The sequence below is a fragment of the Hyperolius riggenbachi genome, chromosome 10 (assembly GCF_040937935.1).
Source record: "Hyperolius riggenbachi isolate aHypRig1 chromosome 10, aHypRig1.pri, whole genome shotgun sequence".
In the NCBI taxonomy this organism is placed as follows: domain Eukaryota; kingdom Metazoa; phylum Chordata; class Amphibia; order Anura; family Hyperoliidae; genus Hyperolius; species Hyperolius riggenbachi.
The window spans coordinates 75,937,430-75,956,082 of record NC_090655.1 but is presented as its reverse complement, the minus strand read 5'-3'; the positions used below and the strand labels follow the sequence as shown (position 1 = coordinate 75,956,082).

The following is an 18,653-nucleotide window of genomic DNA, read 5'->3' as shown; positions in this document are numbered from 1 at the left end:
AGACATATGGTAGCACAGTGGAGGCACAGGGGGGGGACAGAGAGGGATATTGGAGACACATGGTAGCACAGTGGAGGCACGGGGGGGGACAGAGAGGGATATTGGAGACACATGGTAGCACAGTGGAGGCACAGGGGGGGACAGAGAGGGATATTGGAGACACATGGTAGCACAGTGGAGGCACAGGGGGGGGGGGGGGACAGAGAGGGATATTGGAGACACATGGTAGCACAGTGGAGGCACAGGGGGGGGGGACAGAGAGGGATATTGGAGACACATGGTAGCACAGTGGAGGCACAGGGGGGGACAGAGAGGGATATTGGAGACACATGGTAGCACAGTGGAGGCACAGGGGGGGACAGAGAGGGATATTGGAGACACATGGTAGCACAGTGGAGGCACAGGGGGGGGGGGACAGAGAGGGATATTGGAGACACATGGTAGCACAGTGGAGGCACAGGGGGGGGGGGGGGACAGAGAGGGATATTGGAGACACATGGTAGCACAGTGGAGGCACAGGGGGGGGGGGCAGAGAGGGATATTGGAGACACATGGTAGCACAGTGGAGGCACAGGGGGGGGGGGGGGGGGACAGAGAGGGATATTGGAGACACATGGTAGCACAGCGGAGGCACTGGGGGGGACAGAGAGGGATACTGGAGACACAGGGAAGGACAGTGGAGGCAAAGGGGGGGGGGGGGACAGAGAGGGATACTGGAGACACAGGGGAGGACAGTGGAGGCACAGGGGGGGGGGGGGGGGGGACAGAGAGGGATATTGGAGACACAGGGAGGACAGAGAAGGACACTGGAGATACAGAGTGGCACAGGGACAGAGGACACTGATTGCGCCTTACATGAAAATTAAACTTATGAACAAACCTACAGATACCATCTCATTCGTTAAGTAGGGACTACCTGTAGGGCGTAGGTTACATAGTTACATAGTTATTTTGGCTGAAAAAAGACATACGTCCATCGAGTTCAACCAGTACAAAGTACAACTCCAGCCCGTCCCCCACATACCCCTGTTGATCCAGAGGAAGGCGAAAAAAACCCCACCAGGCATGGTCCAATTAGCCCCAAATGGGAAAAATTCCTTCCTGAATCCAGATGGCAATCAGATAAAATCCCTGGATCAACATCATTAGGCATAACCTAGTAATTGTAGCCATGGATGTCTTTCAACGCAAGGAAAGCATCTAAGCCCCCTTTAAATGCAGGGATAGAGTTTGCCATAACGACTTCCTGTGGCAATGCATTCCACATCTTAACCACTCTTACTGTAAAGAACCCTTTCCTAAATAAATGGCTAAAACGTTTTTCCTCCATGCGCAGCTCATGTCCTCTAGTCCTTTGAGAAGGCCTAGGGACAAAAAGCTCATCCGCCAAGCTATTATATTGCCCTCTAATGTATTTATACATGTTAATTAGATCTCCTCTAAGGCGTCTTTTCTCTAAACTAAATAAACCCAGTTTATCTAACTTTTCTTGGTAAGCGAGACCTTCCATCCCACGTATCAATTTTGTAGCTCGTCTCTGCACCTGCTCTAAAACTGCAATATCTTTTTTGTAATGTGGTGCCCAGAACTGAATTCCATATTCCAGATGTGGCCTTACTAGAGAGTTAAACAGGGGCAATATTATGCTAGCATCTCGAGTTTTTATTTCCCTTTTAATGCATCCCAAAATTTTGTTCGCTTTAGCTGCAGCGGCTTGGCATTGAGTACGATTATTTAACTTGTTGTCGATGAGTACTCCTAAGTCCTTCTCCAAGTTTGATGTTCCCAACTGTATCCCATTTATTTTGTATGGTGCTAGACCATTGGTACGACCAAAATGCATGACTTTACATTTGTCAACATTGAATTTCATCTGCCATTTATGTGCCCATATAGCCATCCTATCCAGATCCTGTTGCAATATGACACTATCTTCCTGAGAGTTGATGATTCTGCACAATTTTGTATCATCTGCAAAAATAGCAACATTGCTCACTACTGCATCTACTAGGTCATTAATAAATAAATTGAAGAGCACTGGACCCAGTACAGACCCCTGTGGGACCCCACTGCTAACAGTCTCCCATTTTGAGTACGATCCATTGACCACAACTCTTTGTTTTCTGTCCATTAGCCAGTTCCCTATCCATGCACACAAACTCTTCCCCAGTCCTTGCATCCTCAACTTTTGCACCAGACTTCTGTAGGAACCAGTGTCGAAGGCCTTTGCAAAGTCCAAGTATATCACATCTACAGCATTCCCAATATCCATATTAGCATTCACTACCTCATAAAAGCTGAGCATGTTAGTCAAACAGGACCTGTCTTTAGTAAACCCATGTTGATGCTGAGAAATAAGATTATTTTCTACTATGAAGTCATGTATAGTATCTCTTAGTAACCCCTCAAATAGTTTGCATACAACTGATGTTAAGCTTACAGGTCTATAATTTCCTGGATCAGATTTTTTGCCCTTCTTAAAGGTTCTCAACGTGTGGTACGCGTACCCCAGGGGGTACTTCTAAAGGTTCCAGGGGGTACTCTGGCTTGATCTACTTAACCAAGAATAACAAATTTAGAGTTTTAGAAAAGGATAAATCTTATTCAAACAACACCAAATTACGGTAGTATTTGTGCTAATTAAAAGCAATAGTAAATGCTTGTAAATTGTTTAGATCCAATTATCATGTACTAGGATGAAATATATATTTGTCAAGGGGTACTTTTGATAATGTTTACTATGCTAGGGGGTACTTGCTGACTACAGGGTTTTAAAAGGGGTACATACCAATAAAATGTTGAGAAACACTGCTGTAGGGAACCTAAACTGAGAAGCATATGGATTTTTCCTTTTAAAATACCAGTTGCCTGACTCTCCTGTTGATCCTGTGTCTCTAAGGGCTGGTGCACACCAAGAGTGCTTCCGAGTGCTCTTTAAAACGCTTGCGCTTCAAAAAACGCTTGGCCAATGTATTTGAATGGCAGGGAGCAAACTAGAGCGATGTGTTTTTTTCCCAAAAGCAAACTCGGGTCCTGCAGCATTTTTGCTGATTTCTGAGGCTATTCAGCCTCAATGTTATGTTTGGGAAGGTGGAAATTTGCTCTAAAAAGCGCCAGATCAGAGCTATTTTCCAAGAGTTTTTGTTTCAAAAGGTGTTCAGTTACAGCTCTACTGTAACAAAATATAAAACTGCTACACCAAAACGCTCCAAAAAAACGCTGGGCATGTTTAGGAAATCACTAGGCACTAAAAATCGCTTCAAAAAGCGCTAAGCGTTTGCGATTATGCTAGTGCTTTTTGGTGTGCACTGGGCCTAATACTTTTAGCCGCAGCCCCTAAACAAGCATGCAGATCAGGTGCTCTGACTGAAGTCAGACTGGATTAGCTGCATGCTTGTATCAGGTGTGTGATTCAGCCACTACTGCAACCAAAGAGATCAGTAGGCCTGCCAAGCCACTGGTGTTGTTTAAAAGAAAACATCCATATCCTTCTCAGTTTAGGTTCCCTTTAACTTAGGATCTGTCAACATGTTGGCCCATTCTGTGAATTGGGCAGTTTAAGCCCCAATTGCGAACCTAGCCTTGTTCTTACACACTTTCTGACATCTTAGGCCTCTTTTCCACGAACAGTTGAACTGTGTGCTCAACAAGCAGTTACCAGACAGCAGCAGGCAGTTGTGAGCGTTTGAGAGGCATTTCACTACCCATCAACTGTCCGTGGAAAAGAGGCCCTTAGATGATATATGCTACAGGGTCCTTGATAAGCTGCCAGTAAATGGAAGCTGCAGGCATCAATGCAATTTATTCATGATAAGCATATCACAGCCCAATTTCCAACAACTGGCTCCTGGAGCCTATTACCTATAGCCTTGGAGCCCCTTTTACACTAGGAGTGGTACATTGCATCGCTATCACATGTACGCCTTGCGGCAGGTCCCAGCACTGTAATGCACTGCATGCACTGTGTTACCGCCCAACTTGCGCAGTCACCCCGGAAGAAAGGCATACTTGAAAGTATGTCTCACAGCCCCATTTCTATGACCGACTTGAGATGGCCAATAAAATGTTGATTATTCCAGCTTGCATGCAAATTTAGTGCAAGCTATATGCAACTGGAATTGCACCAATCAAAAGCAGTTCCTGATGATTTTGATTGGTGAGAACCCGAAGGTGAGAAGGATATGGAGGCTGCCATATTTATTTCCTTGTAAACAATGCCAGTTGCCTGGCAACCCTGTTGATATTCTGGCATAAGTAGTGTTTGAGTCAAAACCCTGGAGCAAGCATACGCTTAATCCAGTAAAACCTGAGTAAGCCGAGTCAGAGTACCTGATCTGCGGCATTCTTGTTAAGGGCCCATTGACACTAGGGCGATTACTACTAATCGCCAAATGGCTACTGCTTTTTAAAGCGCCAGTGCGTTTCTAACCTATGGCAGTGATCTGCAGGCAGCGCCAATCGCAAAATGCGCTACCTGCAGCATTTTTGCCACGATTCAGGAGCGATCGCGGTGCAGTGCTTAATAAAGAGCTGATCGTGATCACTTTGAATCGCGGAAGTGTACAGTTCCACGCTAATTGCAGTAAAATCACCCGCGCAAAATGCTAGCACTTAGTTTTCTGCTTTTTAAGTGTGAACGAGCCCTCTGGGTCTATGGCTAAAAGTATTATAGGCAGAGGATCAGCACCTTGGGTTCCCTTTAATAAATGACATACAAGTATTGAAAAATGCTGTAAGAATTAAATATGAGAAGGTGCGCATAGAAATATTTTACCAGGGAATTTCACAGCCATTCCAGGAATAGAATTTTCCAGTCTGATCTATGCTGAGTCCATCAATAATTTTCATGAGGTAGTTCACAGACAGCTGTGAAGAAAAGAGCTTCTCTGTAGGGACGTTCTTGTGGTACGGTCTTGACAAGTCAGTGTCCACGGTGCCCGGGTGCATGGAAACACAGATCACCTTCTTCTTTCCTCTCGCCAGCTCAACCGAGAGGTTCTTGGTGGCCATATTGAGTGCAGCTTTAGACATCCTGTAACTGTACCATCCACCTAGGCCTAAAAGAAGACAGAGGGAAAACATATGCTTTACAGTCACCTGGGCAACAGAAATAAAGCCTACAATGACAAAAGTGAAATTAGGGAAGTTAGCTTATTATAGTGGGATAAAATGCTGACATAACATTCAATAAAATCAGTTTTCCTCCATTTTTTTACCCATAAAGTTATCATATTTGCTTCTTACAAATTGCAAGTTCCCAAGGTACAGTTTATCTGCTCTGATAGCTACCATTGCATTTTATTGCATGGCTGCTGTATTTATATATTAAAGGGACTCCGAGCTCTGAGTAAAAATAAAATTTGAACTTACCCGGGGCTTTCTCCATCCCAGCCCTGGTCGGGACGTCCCACGCCGGCCTCCTGGCTCTTCTCCCGGCGGCTGTCCGCATAGCGCGTACAGGCCGGGCCCCCGGGTGACACTGGCGAGTGTCGGGGCTTCTCCTTCCCTATACGTCACGAATGACGTCACACGCCGGCCGCCTCGCGTCATGACGGCGGCCGGCGTGACAGCACGGCGCATGCGCCGTCATGACGCGCGGCGGCCGGCGTGTGACGTCATTCGTGACGTATAGGGAAGGAGAAGCCCCGACACTCGCCAGTGTCGCCCGGGGGACCGGCCTGTACGCGCTATGCGGACAGCCGCCGGGAGAAGAGCCAGGAGGTCGGCGTGGGACGTCCCGACCAGGGCTGGGATGGAGAAAGCCCCGGGTAAGTTCAAATTTTATTTTTACTCAGAGCTCGGAGTCCCTTTAAAAGTGGGATCTAGTGAAACCTTCTCAGCTCTTTCTGCTTCTCTGCTCAGTACAGCTCAGTTTTGTCAGTTTGCTAATGTTTACCAAATGTATTTCACAAAGGAATGTAAACAAAAGATAATGTTGTATCTTCGGATGCGGCCAGAAGCTTTCCTCTGAAGCAAGGAGCTTACCACTGAAGAACAAAGTGCTCTGTTTGAGGCCTGGTGCAAACCGAGTTCTTGAAGCGTTCCGCAAACCGCTTCCGCCTGTGAAAACGCTTGGCTAATGTATTTCAATGGGATGGTGCAAAAAAGAGGTTTGAGGTTTTTAGCAGCACTTTTGCGGTTTGCAGAAGCGTTTCTACCTCAATGTAAAGTATAGGAAAAGCTCAAACTGCTCTAAAACGCTAGATCAGAGCGGTTTTCCAGGCGTTTTTGTTACATTAGCTGTTCAGTAAAAGCTTTACTGTAACAATATTTGTAATCTGCTGCACAAAAACGCTTCAAAAAACGCCAGGCATGTTTAGAAAACCTCTCTAAACATGCCTAGAATAGCTCTGAAATCTGCTTCAAAAACCTCTAGTGGTTTGCAGATCTGCTAGAGGTTTTTGGTGTGCACTGGGCCTGAATGCTGTTCTGTTACAATTTTTTTTTATTTGTGGTAATAGATTTTATGCTATAAATAATCTTTTAAAACAAAGAGGAAATACGGAGTTTGATACCACTTTAAAGTCAACGTATTTTGTTTAGGACGTGCTGAAAATATTTTATAGTTGAGGTGAAAATAAGATAGAACAGAGAAAACACTAACATGGGGTACCCACCTACACTCATACACACACCCAGCATCCAGGGGCAATTGGGCTAACCCCAATACAGTGGGGAGGGCTGAACAGTGCAGTGTTTCTATCAAGTCTCACAGTTACAACATAGGATATAACAATTCCACTAACGAAAGGGCTTATAAAACAGTAGTAATTCTTACCATTGTCAGATATGGAACCCACTTTAGCACTCATATTTATTAAAATGGCACTGTGCTTGTTTGGCAACTGTGCTCCAAACACCCCATTTCCTTTCAGGAGCAGCGGTGAGAAATGCTTTGCCATCAGCAGCGGGCCTACAGTATTGGTGGACAGCGTCAGCGAGAGGCCCTGCAGGGAAAGAAAGAGACAAGACGCTCAAGTAAGCAGAAAATCAGCACAGGAAAGGTGAACCACAGATTACACTCTATAGCAGGGGTAGGGAACGTTGGCTCATCAGCTGTTAAGGAACTACAAGTCCCACAATGCATTGCAGGAGTCTGATAGCCACACTCATGATTAATAAATGCAAATGCATGCTGGGATTTGTAGTTTTATCACAGCTGGAGAGCCAAGGTTCCCTACCCCTGCTCTATAGGCCTGTGTCTGCATGTACTGTATATCCTTATATATACAGTGGGATGCGAACGTTTGGGCAACCTTTGTTAATCATCATTTTTCTGTATAAATCGATGGTCGTTACAAGTTAAATATATCATACTAGCTGACCTAAGCCCGTTTAAAAAACGGGCTCTAGGTCCGTCACCGCAAGTCACTGTACAGGGAGTGCAAAATTATTAGGCAAGTTGTATTTTTGAGGAATAATTTTATTATTGAACAACAACCATGTTCTCAATGAACCCAAAAAACTCATTAATATCAAAGCTGAATATTTTTGAAAGTAGTTTTTAGTTTGTTTTTAGTTTTAGCTATTTTAGGGGGATATCTGTGTGTGCAGGTGACTATTACTGTGCATAATTATTAGGCAACTTAACAAAAAACAAATATATACCCATTTCAATTATTTATTTTTACCAGTGAAACCAATATAACATCTCAACATTCACAAATATACATCTCTGACATTCAAAAACAAAACAAAAACAAATCAGTGACCAATATAGCCACCTTTCTTTGCAAGGACACTCAAGAGCCTGCCATCCATGGATTCTGTCAGTGTTTTGATCTGTTCACCATCAACATTGCGTGCAGCAGCAACCACAGCCTGCCAGACACTGTTCAGAGAGGTGTACTGTTTTCCCTCCTTGTAAATCTCACATTTTATGATGGACCACAGGTTCTCAATGGGGTTCAGATCTGGTGAACAAGGAGGCCATGTCATTAGTTTTTCTTCTTTTATACCGTTTCTTGCCAGCCACGCTGTGGAGTACTTGGACGCGTGTGATGGAGCATTGTCCTGCATGAAAGTCATGTTTTTCTTGAAGGATGCAGACTTCTTCCTGTACCACTGCTTGAAGAAGGTGTCTTCCAGAAACTGGCAGTAGGACTGGGAGTTGAGCTTGACTCCATCCTCAACCCGAAAAGGCCCTACAAGCTCATCTTTGATGATACCAGCCCAAACCAGTACTCCACCTCCACCTTGCTGGCGTCTGAGTTGGACTGGAGCTCTCTGCCCTTTACCAATCCAGCCACGGGCCCATCCATCTGGCCCATCAAGACTCACTCTCATTTCATCAGTCCATAAAACCTTAGAAAAATCAGTCTTGAGATATTTCTTGGCCCAGTCTTGACGTTTCAGCTTGTGTGTCTTGTTCAGTGGTGGTCGTCTTTCAGCCTTTCTTACCTTGGCCATGTCTCTGAGTATTGCACACCTTGTGCTTTTGGGCACTCCAGTGAAGCTGCAGCTCTGAAATATGGCCAAACTGGTGGCAAGTGGCATCTTGGCAGCTGCACGCTTGACTTTTCTCAGTTCATGGGCAGTAATTTTGCGCCTTGGTTTTTCCACACGCTTCTTGCGACCCTGTTGACTATTTTGAATGAAACGCTTGATTGTTCAATGATCACGCTCCAGAAGCTTTGCAATTTTAAGAGTGCTGCATCCCTTTGCATATCTCACTATTTTTGACTTTTCTGAGCCTGTCAAGTCCTTCTTTTGACCCATTTTGCCAAAGGAAAGGAAGTTGCCTAATAATTATGCACACCTGATATAGGGTGTTGATGTCATTAGACCACACCCCTTCTCATTACAGAGATGCACATCACCTAATATGCTTAATTGGTAGTAGGCTTTCGAGCCTATACAGCTTGGAGTACGACAACATGCATAAACAAGATGATGTGGTCAAAATACTAATTTGCCTAATAATTCTGCACTCCCTGTACGTGCACCCGTTGTGTGCGCATACACCAGCCTGTTGGCCCCCGTCCGCCCCTTGAAGCCACACGTCACTCCCCCTCAGCGTCTCTGCGCAGTTCGTTATGAGCAGGGACACACACGGACGCAGAGACACTTGGATTTTATTATATAGGATAGGAGACACAGACAGTGATATTTGAGAAGTGAAATGGAGTTTATTGGATTTACAGAAAGTACACAATAATTGTTTAAACAGAATTAGGCAGGTGCAAACCTGGCAGTTTCAGAGGGTGCTGTCCAGCCAATCACTTTAGCTGAATTTCCCTATAAGGTTTCCTGCTGGGTCCCCTAAAGTGAACCAACATCAATATTCCTTCCCTACCTAGTATCCAATCAGCTACTACTGTCAATAGGTTACTAGTACAGCATCAGGCAACCAACTCACCGCCTTACCAATTCCTTGGCACACTGCAGGTGTCTTATTACTAGAACTGTTGAAACAGCAACCAATTACATTAGCAGAATTTCATAATTAGGTTTACCACTGGGTCACCTTATTTGTACTAGCGCCACAACGTTGCAGGAAGTGCACAGTGTTAGTCAATGAAGGTGCGCATTGACTCTTTGCATGCCTTACACCACTGCAAATATTTTTGGTTGTACTGCAATGCAGCGCACCAGTGTGAAACTAGCCTTCGTTCACACTCTAGCTTAAAGGGATACTGTAGAGGGGTCGGGGGAAAATGAGTTGAACTTACCTGGGGCTTCTAATGGTCCCCCGCAGGCATCCTGTGCCCGCGCAGCTACTCACCGATGCTCCGGCCCCGCCTCTGGTTCACTTCTGGAATTTCAGACTTTAAAGTCTGAAAACCACTGCGCTTGCGTTGCCGTGTCCTCGCTCCCCCTGATGTCACCAGGAGCGAACGGCGCAGGCACAGACCATACTGGGCCTGCACAGTACGCTTCTGGTGACATCAGCAGCAGTGAGGACACGGCAACGCAGGCGCAGTGGTTTTCAGACTTTAAAGTCTGAAATTCCAGAAGTGAACCAGAGGCGGGGCCGAAGCATTGGGGAGTGGCTGCGCGGGCACAGGATGTCTGTGGGGGACCATTAGAAGCCCTGGGTAACTTTAACTCATTTTCCCCCGACCCCCCTACAGTATCCCTTTAAACACACCCGAGGTGGGCAAGAATGTTCGCCTATGTAGTGGTTTTAGCCTGTGTACCCCTCGACCAGCGATTAGCCTGCAGGATCACTTTGGCTGAACGATGGCCGAGAGCCTTTACCCCACCCAATGTAGGAAGTCTCTCCTGCACTGCTCCGTAAGCGACGGAGCACAGCGCTAGACTGCAGGCTAGTGACGCATCTACACAACCTTGGCCCTGCAATGGGCTCTATTCTCAAAGAGCCAAATTTTCCGCAAAATGTTACCGCTATATTCCCGCCAGCGGTAAACTCCGCATTTTTTCCACATTCACTAATATTTTCCGCATGTTTTCCGCATGTTTTCCGCATGCGGGAAAAAAGATGCGGAAACAGGCATTATTCATGCGGGAATCATGCGGTAAAAAGGTCGCATGAAAAAGTGTTTAAAAAAAAAAAAGTTAAAGTCCACCAAGCACAGCCCTTAAAGGATACCACAACTGACATGTGGCATAATGAGATAGACATGGGTATGTACAGTGCCTAGCACACAAATAACTATGCTGTGTTCCTTTTTTTCTTTCTCTGCCCGAAAGAGGTAAATATCGGGTATGTAAGTGGCTGACCCAGTCCTGACTCAGACAGGAAGTGACTACAGTGTGACCCTCACTGATAAGAATTTCCCCCTTTTTATCTCTTTCTTGCTCTCAGAAGCCATTTTCTTCTAGGAAAGTGTTTTATAGTTGGAATTTCTTATCAGTGAAGGTCACACTGTAGTCACTTCCTGTCTGAGTCAGGACTGAGTCAGCCACTTACATACCTGATATTTACCTCTTTCAGGCAGAGAAAGAAAAAAAGGAACACAGCATAGTTATTTGTGTGCTAGGCACTGTACATACCCATGTCTATCTCATTATGCCACATGTCAGTTGTGGTATCCTTTAAGCCTCCACACTTCATTAAAGTCAATGGGATGCGGAATATATCACCTACTACTTGTAGGTGATAAAAATACGGTAATTAACGAAGAAATGATGCGCCTGAACATCTTTGAGAATTGATCTTTTATTGCGGAAAATACCGACTTTTGCGGAAATTTTACCGCATGAATCCCGCACTTTTATCACACTTTTTCCGCATGCGGAAAAAACATGCGGAACATTTTGAGAATCCCAACTTGCCGGTATTTTGGGTGCAAACTTCCCGCATGTACTTTACCGCATGCGGAAAGTCTTTGAGAATAGAGCCCAATGTGGTCTGAGATATTGGTATGTGTGTATGAGGCTTTGGGCTCGATTCCCACTAGGCCAAAAGTCCATATCTCCAACAGACAGTGGAAGCGGATAGTTCATTGTCTGCTCCAATGATCCGTTGCAGTCCAGAGCAGGTGAGAGAGAGAGAGAGTGAGTGTTTGTGTGTGTGTGTATCAATATTAGATTATCCTATATCTATCTATATAAAAAAAAAAAACACTAGACACTCACTTCAGCAGAGACATCCCTGAGGCTGGTCTCTCCCTTGCCACTAGGGTGCAGCATTGCTGATGAATTGATTAACAAATCCAGCCTGTTGAAACTCTGCTCCACCTCCTGTGCGCATTGCTGTATGTCTCGTGTGCTGGTTACATCCAGCTTCATAATGGTTAATCGATCTGGATGCTGCCGCTTCAGTTCCTGCAGCTCTGCTGCTGACTGCGGGTGCCTGCATGTAGCAATGACCTTATTCCCGGGCTGCAGCAGCGCCTTGCAGAACTGGAGGCCTATGCCCCTGCTCGCTCCCTGAACCAGCGCAATTCCTCCGCTCATGCTTCAAGTCATTCAACAGACGTCAGCGCCGCCTTACGCAATGCCTGGAGATTTGCTGACACCTGGTGGAATATTTGCAATAGTGCAGACTTCATGAACTTTGCTGTCTCATTCACGTCAAGAATACTACTAGTCTATAATAGGGGATTTTTAGTTCAAAATGGGCTAAAATCCATACGTGACTCATTCTAGATAAACGTTTCTGGCTATTCCTTCCCCCCATTTAACTTATTGCAGGAAGCATTTTGTAGTTGTAATAAATATCTACAATAATTGAAAAAGTCCAACTGAAACCGGAGCATTGCTTTTTAGCGCTGCTAGATTTGGGCACAGGCCGACGACACAATAGACTATAATGGGAATCACATCACACAGCGCTCAGTGAGTAACGTTGGCGTCGTCAGAAGACAGAGCCGAAGTTGCTTAAAAAACACGATAATTCGGCCTCCAGCAATCGCTGGAAGCCGATTTATATCATTCCCCCACTATCCATGGCGGCCTGGAGGGGGAATAGTAATTAACACGGCCCGGACTTGTGCAGAAGCAGGATCAGCCATATCCCGGCTGTATCCTGCGCCCAAGTCTACCGGCGCAATTTTTAAATGTATGCAACTAAACTACCTATTTTTCCTTAAAGGGAACCTAAAAACAAATATTTCGGGCTCGTTTCCACTAGTGCGGTGCGGAATCGCCTGCATTTCACCGTGGACGAAATCGCATGTGGGTGCGATTATGCATGCGTTTTTGCCGCGATTTCGCATGCGATTCCGCATAGGTAAGGGTATATGCGTATTTAACCATGTCACTGCCTGTGTAAATTAACATTAATACCTATGCGAAATCGCATGCGAATTCGTGTCAAAAACCGCATGCTCAACCCGCATGCGATTTCCCTATTAAAATACATTAGTGGTGATTCACGTGCATTCCTCTCGCACGCGAAATCTGACGGCTCTGCCGTGCAGATTTCAGCCACGCACAAAAACGCTCCCGCAGACGCACAAGTGGAAACGGCCCCATCCACTTGCATTGCCTATGCGAATCCGCATGCGGCCACCGCATGCGGATTCGCTATAGTGGAAATGGGCCCTTCAAGTGCACCTGAGATGAAAAGAAAAAAAAAATCATACATACCTGGGACTTCATGCAGCCCCCTTCGGCCTGATCGCTTACTCCTGTGTTCCTTAAAAAGGAACACAGCATAGTTATTTGTGTGCTAGGCACCATACTTACCCATGTCTATTTCATCACGTTACATGTCACCTCGGGTATCAGATAGTTACAGTGCAGTACTGTGAATAGGCCCATAGACTTGTATAAGCAGCTAGTTGACATGCAGAATTATTCTGCAACACAAATGACCACTGTGAATAGGGCCCTAAACACCTGATCTGAATATTATTATTATTATTATTATTTATTGTATTTATAAAGCGCCTACATATTACGCAGCACTGGACATTAATTTAGGAATATGCTTGCGCAGGGTCAATGGCTGAAAGTATTAGAGGCAAAGGATCAGCAGGACAGCCAGACAAATTATGGCAGCCTCCATATCCCTGTTGCTTCAGTTGTGGCTGTTATTAGGCAGCAAAGTGAGTATCTCTATCGCCTTGCAGCACTTGCATCCCAGGTAGAAATAGGAGTCACAACTATTCGCATGGAGTTTTTTTTTGTTCCTCCTGTGCACTCTGGTTTCCTCCCACATCGAGGGACAGATTTTTTTTAATTTTAACACCCAATCACACCTCAACCACCCCAATTTGGATTTTTATGGTGTGCTCCTGGCAAAAGAGTAGAACTTAAAGTGTACCCGAGGCAAACCACAGGTGAAAAAAAAGGCATACTTACCTAGGAAGAGGGAAGCCTCTAGAACCTGTAGAGGCTTCCCACGGTGTCCTCCGGTTCCCCATTGCCTGGACGAGTACGGCCTCGTCTGCGCAGTAACCCAGGAGCGCTGCACTCAGGTCCAGCATGGCCATGCTCATTCCTGAAGCTCTGCCTGGATCTTCTGGAGGGTCCCATCGAGGAGGACACAGGATGCCTCTACAGCATCCAGAGGTTTCCCTCTTCTTTGGCGAGTATGGCTTTTATTACCTGGGGTCTGCCTTGGCTTCCCTTTAAAGCAGTGTTCTCCAACCCTGTCCTCAAGGCCCACCAGCAGTGGATTTCTGCAAAACATGTACTGTTGGTGGGCCCTGAGGACAGGGTTGGGCAACTCTGCTTTAGGCCTCTTTCACAGTGCGACGTTTTAAAGTGGACTAACGCACAGCAATACAAAGTCTGTGCAACATTCACAGTGTACATGTCGCGTTTGTGTGTAACGTGTAGCATTATTAGAAAGTGCTGTATGCTGTGCGTTATACACGTTATTAGCTCCGTTAGACTGTTTGCACATGCTCAGTAATAACTTAGAAGCATACTTTTCATTGCCTGTATGCCCTACTGTATGCGACGATAACAGGGCATAAAGTTGCGTTGTAAAATTTGTGGGACGTTGCGTTGTTAGTTTGCGTTGCGACTTTAACGTTGCATCAAACAGTAACGTCCCACTGTGAAAGTAGCCTCAAAGTACCTATCACTGTATGTGTGCGATTTGACTTCTAATCAGTGTTGCATTTCTACCACAACACAATGTACAGAGTGCGCATGGAGCCTAAGTATTTGCACAAGGGGTAACTCAAGAGAGAGGTAAAGCTTCATCTACAAGGTGCAATTTTCCATCAGATAGACAGACCTATTAGATAGATCTAATAAGAAATTGCATCATGTGTAGACATCCAAATTGTTTCAGATCAATTTTGTGATAGATTTTGCTTTGATAAGTACCCAAAATTCTATTGCAAAATCTAATGCAATCCGATTGGACCAGTTGGAAATTAATAGATCCGTGTAATAGATCCAATCTCAACGGAAAATTGTACCATGTAGATGAGGCTAGGGTTGTCCCTGCTATTATGTATTGCAATGTGTGGAACTGATGTTTCTTTTGTATGCAGTTTTCAGCTCCTGCGTATGTGTGCTGAGGAGGGCATAAGGTTAGTCTGTGCATATAAATGAGCCAGTAGGCCTTTTATGTAGCCAAAAATAAAACAGGTGCCACTTGGTTTAGAGCACTTGCTCTTTCTCTCCGATTGTGAGCTTAAAGGAGTCATCAGGGGGATATGAGGGCAATAAGTGCTACTTACCCGGGGCTTCGTCCAGCCCCAAGCTCTCAGCATGTCCATTGCTGTAGCTCCGCGGTGAGCCGTTCGCCTGTGAAGTTTCCCGGTCCCCGGCGATGACGTCAGGCCAACCTGGAGGTAGCAAGTTCCATAGTGTTGGAGCAGCTCTTGAGAAATCCTGGAGGCGTGCATGGGACTGGGTGATGCGGGGGCGGTCAGGCGAAGTTCATTAGAGGAACGGAGTGAGCGGCTAGGTGTGTACCTCTGAGTAAGATCGGAAATGTAGGTTGGGCAGGTTTTGTGGACAGATTTGTAGGTCAGACACAGTATCTTGAATCTGATTCTGCACTGGACAGGAAGCCAGTGGAGGAATTTACAGAGGGGAGCCGCTGTGGTGGAGCGATGGGAGGAGTGGATAATTTTGGCGGCCGCATTCATGATGGACTGCAGCGGGGTAATTCGGGTCATAGGGAGACCAGACAGAAGGGCATTGCAGTAGTCAAGGCCGGAAATTATGAGGGCATGGATGAGGAGTTTGGTGGTGGCAGAGGTCAGGAAAGGGCGGATCTTGCAGGACTTTGTGAGGTTTTGGATGTGGGGAGTGAAGGAGAGAGCGGAGTCAGGGCCGGGCCGAGGCAGAGGCGAAAGAGGCTCCAGCCTCAGGGCGCAGTGAAGGGGGGGGGGGGGGGGCACAACTCACTCAGCTGTCATTCCCCTATTGTGTTTTAAGCAAAGAACAATAAGAAAAGGGGATACATGGCAGTGACTCCAAACAAGATAACCAGAGATTAAGGTGTTGGGGGCCCTGGGGCGCCTCCTAGTCTAATAGCAATCAGTGTGTGACGGCTGGGGTGGGAGGGATTGGGGGCGCACTTTGGTGTCTCAGCCTTGGGTTGTGGAGGACCTTGTCCCGGCTCTGAGCGGAGTCCAGGGTGACACCCAGACAGCAGGCTTGAGAGGTAGGGCGAATGGTAGTGTGGTTAACAGTGACATGCACATCTGGGAGGTTAAGGGATGGCCAGGGTGGGAAGATCATAAATTCCGTTTTGTCCAGATTTAGTTTCAGGATCCTAGTGGACATCCAGGAGGAGATGGATGATAGGCAGGAGGAGACCTTGTCCATGGTAGTGGTGGATAGGTCAGGGGTGTGGAGATAGAACTGGGTGTCATCTGCATACAGATGATAGTTACAGTGCGGCTCATCAGGATACCGGATATCCGAATAGACTCGGATATCCGAACTTTTTAGGCCTATCCGATCGGATCCGGATTCCGGATAGCTGGACGGAAATCCGGATAGCTCTATGCGGATAGTTGGTCGCATAACCCGGATATCCGCGGATACCGGTCGGATATCCGAATCCGGGTACTGTAACCATGGACATAATGTCCATGACGTCATTCAGCCAATCAGAGCGCTCCCAGCCTAAGCCCAAGCACCCAATCACAGAGGGGAACCTTGGCCAGTCCCTCCTGTATATAAGGAGGGGGGCATGTTAAGAATCTCGTCCTTGCTTTGTGACTGCCACTGAGATAGTTTGTCCAGTGTGTTTGGCTGAAGCAAGTACATTATCCCAGTGATAACCCAGCGTTTTAACACTAAAACACCTTCTGTTTTTACTGTTTTACTGTGTTGTAGTTAGCTTAGCTAGTCTGTGTAATTTGTTAGTGTCAGTCAGTCTTGTCAGTTAGTCTTTCAGCTGCAGCAGCTGCCTGTGCCTGCTACTAGGTCCTGTGTCTTTGTGTGTGCTGTGTCTGTGTGCACACACTACAGGCTCCTTGCTGCTGGCTGGGCTGCTATTACTATTGCTACTGTGGTTTTATATTGTGTAGTTGCAGACAGTGCTAGTACTATGTCTGGCACTGGCAGTGTGAGACGGGGGAGGGGCAAGGCCAGAAGGAGAGTGAGCAACATTGCGGCCTCTGGCAGCAGTTCTGCCGCATCAGGCATTCCGCCGCTACCCACTGGCAGTCACGCTGCAGAGACGCAGCAGCGTGTTGCATCAATTTTCAAGCAGGGTCAGCGGCGCAGATTGGAGGAGAAGGACGCCGTGTCTGTGATGCAGCAGATGGCGCATGACGAGGAGCAAGCCAGTGACAGTGAGGCCACCACCACCAGCCCTAGCCCTAGAGAAAATATTCTCAGCAAAATTGGCTTTACAGAAGAGTCTGAGATGCTGACAGTAATTGTTGGGGGGGAGCCCGTCCATGATGTGTCAGCAGAAGAGGAGTTTGAGGCGGGCTCATCCTCCCAGCAGTTTGACGAAGGGGGATGTGTCAGCAGAAGAGGAGTTTGAGGCGGGCTCATCCTCCCAGCAGTTTGACGAAGGGGAGTTTGATGATGAGGTGAAGGACCCGGACTACCAGCGACCGGAGGGGCATGTCAGCTCTGACTCTGAGGAGGAGGATTCAGTGTGTATGGCACGCAGGTTGAGCATTGCAGGGATTGGCAGGAGCAGCAGTGGGCATGGAATACGTGACCCGCAGGCTGCTGCTCCATCTGTCAGTGGCACGACTACCACTAGCCGCACCACTCAACCCCAGGCCCCAACCACCACCAGGAGAAAATCCACAGCAGCATCCCGTTCTGAGCCACGTAAGGGAAAACTCCAATCCCCAATATGGCAGTTTTTCCATCTGCCCTCACTGGATAGCAAATTTGTAACGTGCAAATTATGCCATGTGAAGCTGAGCAGAGGGTCTCACCCCTCCAGTTATGGCACCTCCAGCTTCATAAACCATCTGGGCAATAAGCACAAACCTGAGCATGAGGAATTCAAGAGGCTGAAGGAAGCTGGCGCTGGCCCTTGCAGAGGTCAGAGCACTATAACCAGCTTTGCCACTCCTGCTGACACTTAGGCCTGTTCAGGCAGCCAGTCCTCCTCAGTGGTCTCCTCTGTTCCCTCCTCAGCTTCCCGTGCAAGCCTAAAACGCCCCCACCACCAGACCCTGCTGAGTGACTCTTTTGTAGTCAGGGCTCAGCCTCCCGGCAGCCGTCGCATACGCCAGCTGAACGGCTTGCTGACACAGGCCATGTCCTCCCAGCTCCTCCCGTACTCATTTGTGCAGGAGGGGAGCCGGATGCGTGCACTCCTGCAGTGCGCAGCGCCGGATTGGCCAATCCCCAGCCGGCACTACTTCGCACGCAAGGCCATCCCAGCACTGCACCGCTTTGTGAAGGCCAACGTGGAGCGTGGGCTGGATCATGCGCTTGGTGCGCGCGTCCATGTGACAATGGACTCATGGAGCAGCCGGTTCGGGACAGGCCGCTATTTGTCCTTCACCGCGCACTGGGTCAGTTTGGTGGAGGGGGGTGAAGAGGAGACAGCAGCATCATCACCCTGGTGGGTGGTGCCACCCCGCAGCAGGGTCAGGGGAAGTGCAGCAGCTTCCAGCTCTGATCCGGTTCCATCCGCCGCCAAACAACCCCGCCTCAACAGCAGCGTGAAGGCCCACCACTGCCAAGCGCTGCTGCAGATGGTCACGGTGGGCAAGAACAAGCTGACGGCAGACCACGTCTTGGCCAAGCTCCGAGAGCAAGAGAGGAGTTGGCTGACCCCCAGAGGCCTCAGAGTCGGAGAGGTGGTGGCCGACAATGGGGCAAACTTGGTTGCCGCCATCCAGCGG

At 47.3% G+C, this 18,653-nt stretch overlaps 1 protein-coding gene across 1 annotated transcript; it reads right to left on the bottom strand.

Annotated features, from left to right (window-relative positions):
- Nucleotides 1-2,388: 2,388 nt before the first annotated feature.
- On the bottom strand, nt 2,389-11,875 carry LOC137536566 (C-signal-like). The gene is made up of 3 exons (XM_068258812.1): nt 11,542-11,875; nt 6,779-6,947; nt 2,389-5,057 (listed from the first exon to the last, which is right to left on the bottom strand). The coding sequence occupies exons 1-3, from the start codon at nt 11,860-11,862 to the stop codon at nt 4,771-4,773; spliced, it is 777 nt and encodes a 258-aa protein (XP_068114913.1). The 5' UTR covers nt 11,863-11,875; the 3' UTR covers nt 2,389-4,770.
- Between the last annotated feature and the right edge of the window lie 6,778 nt (nt 11,876-18,653).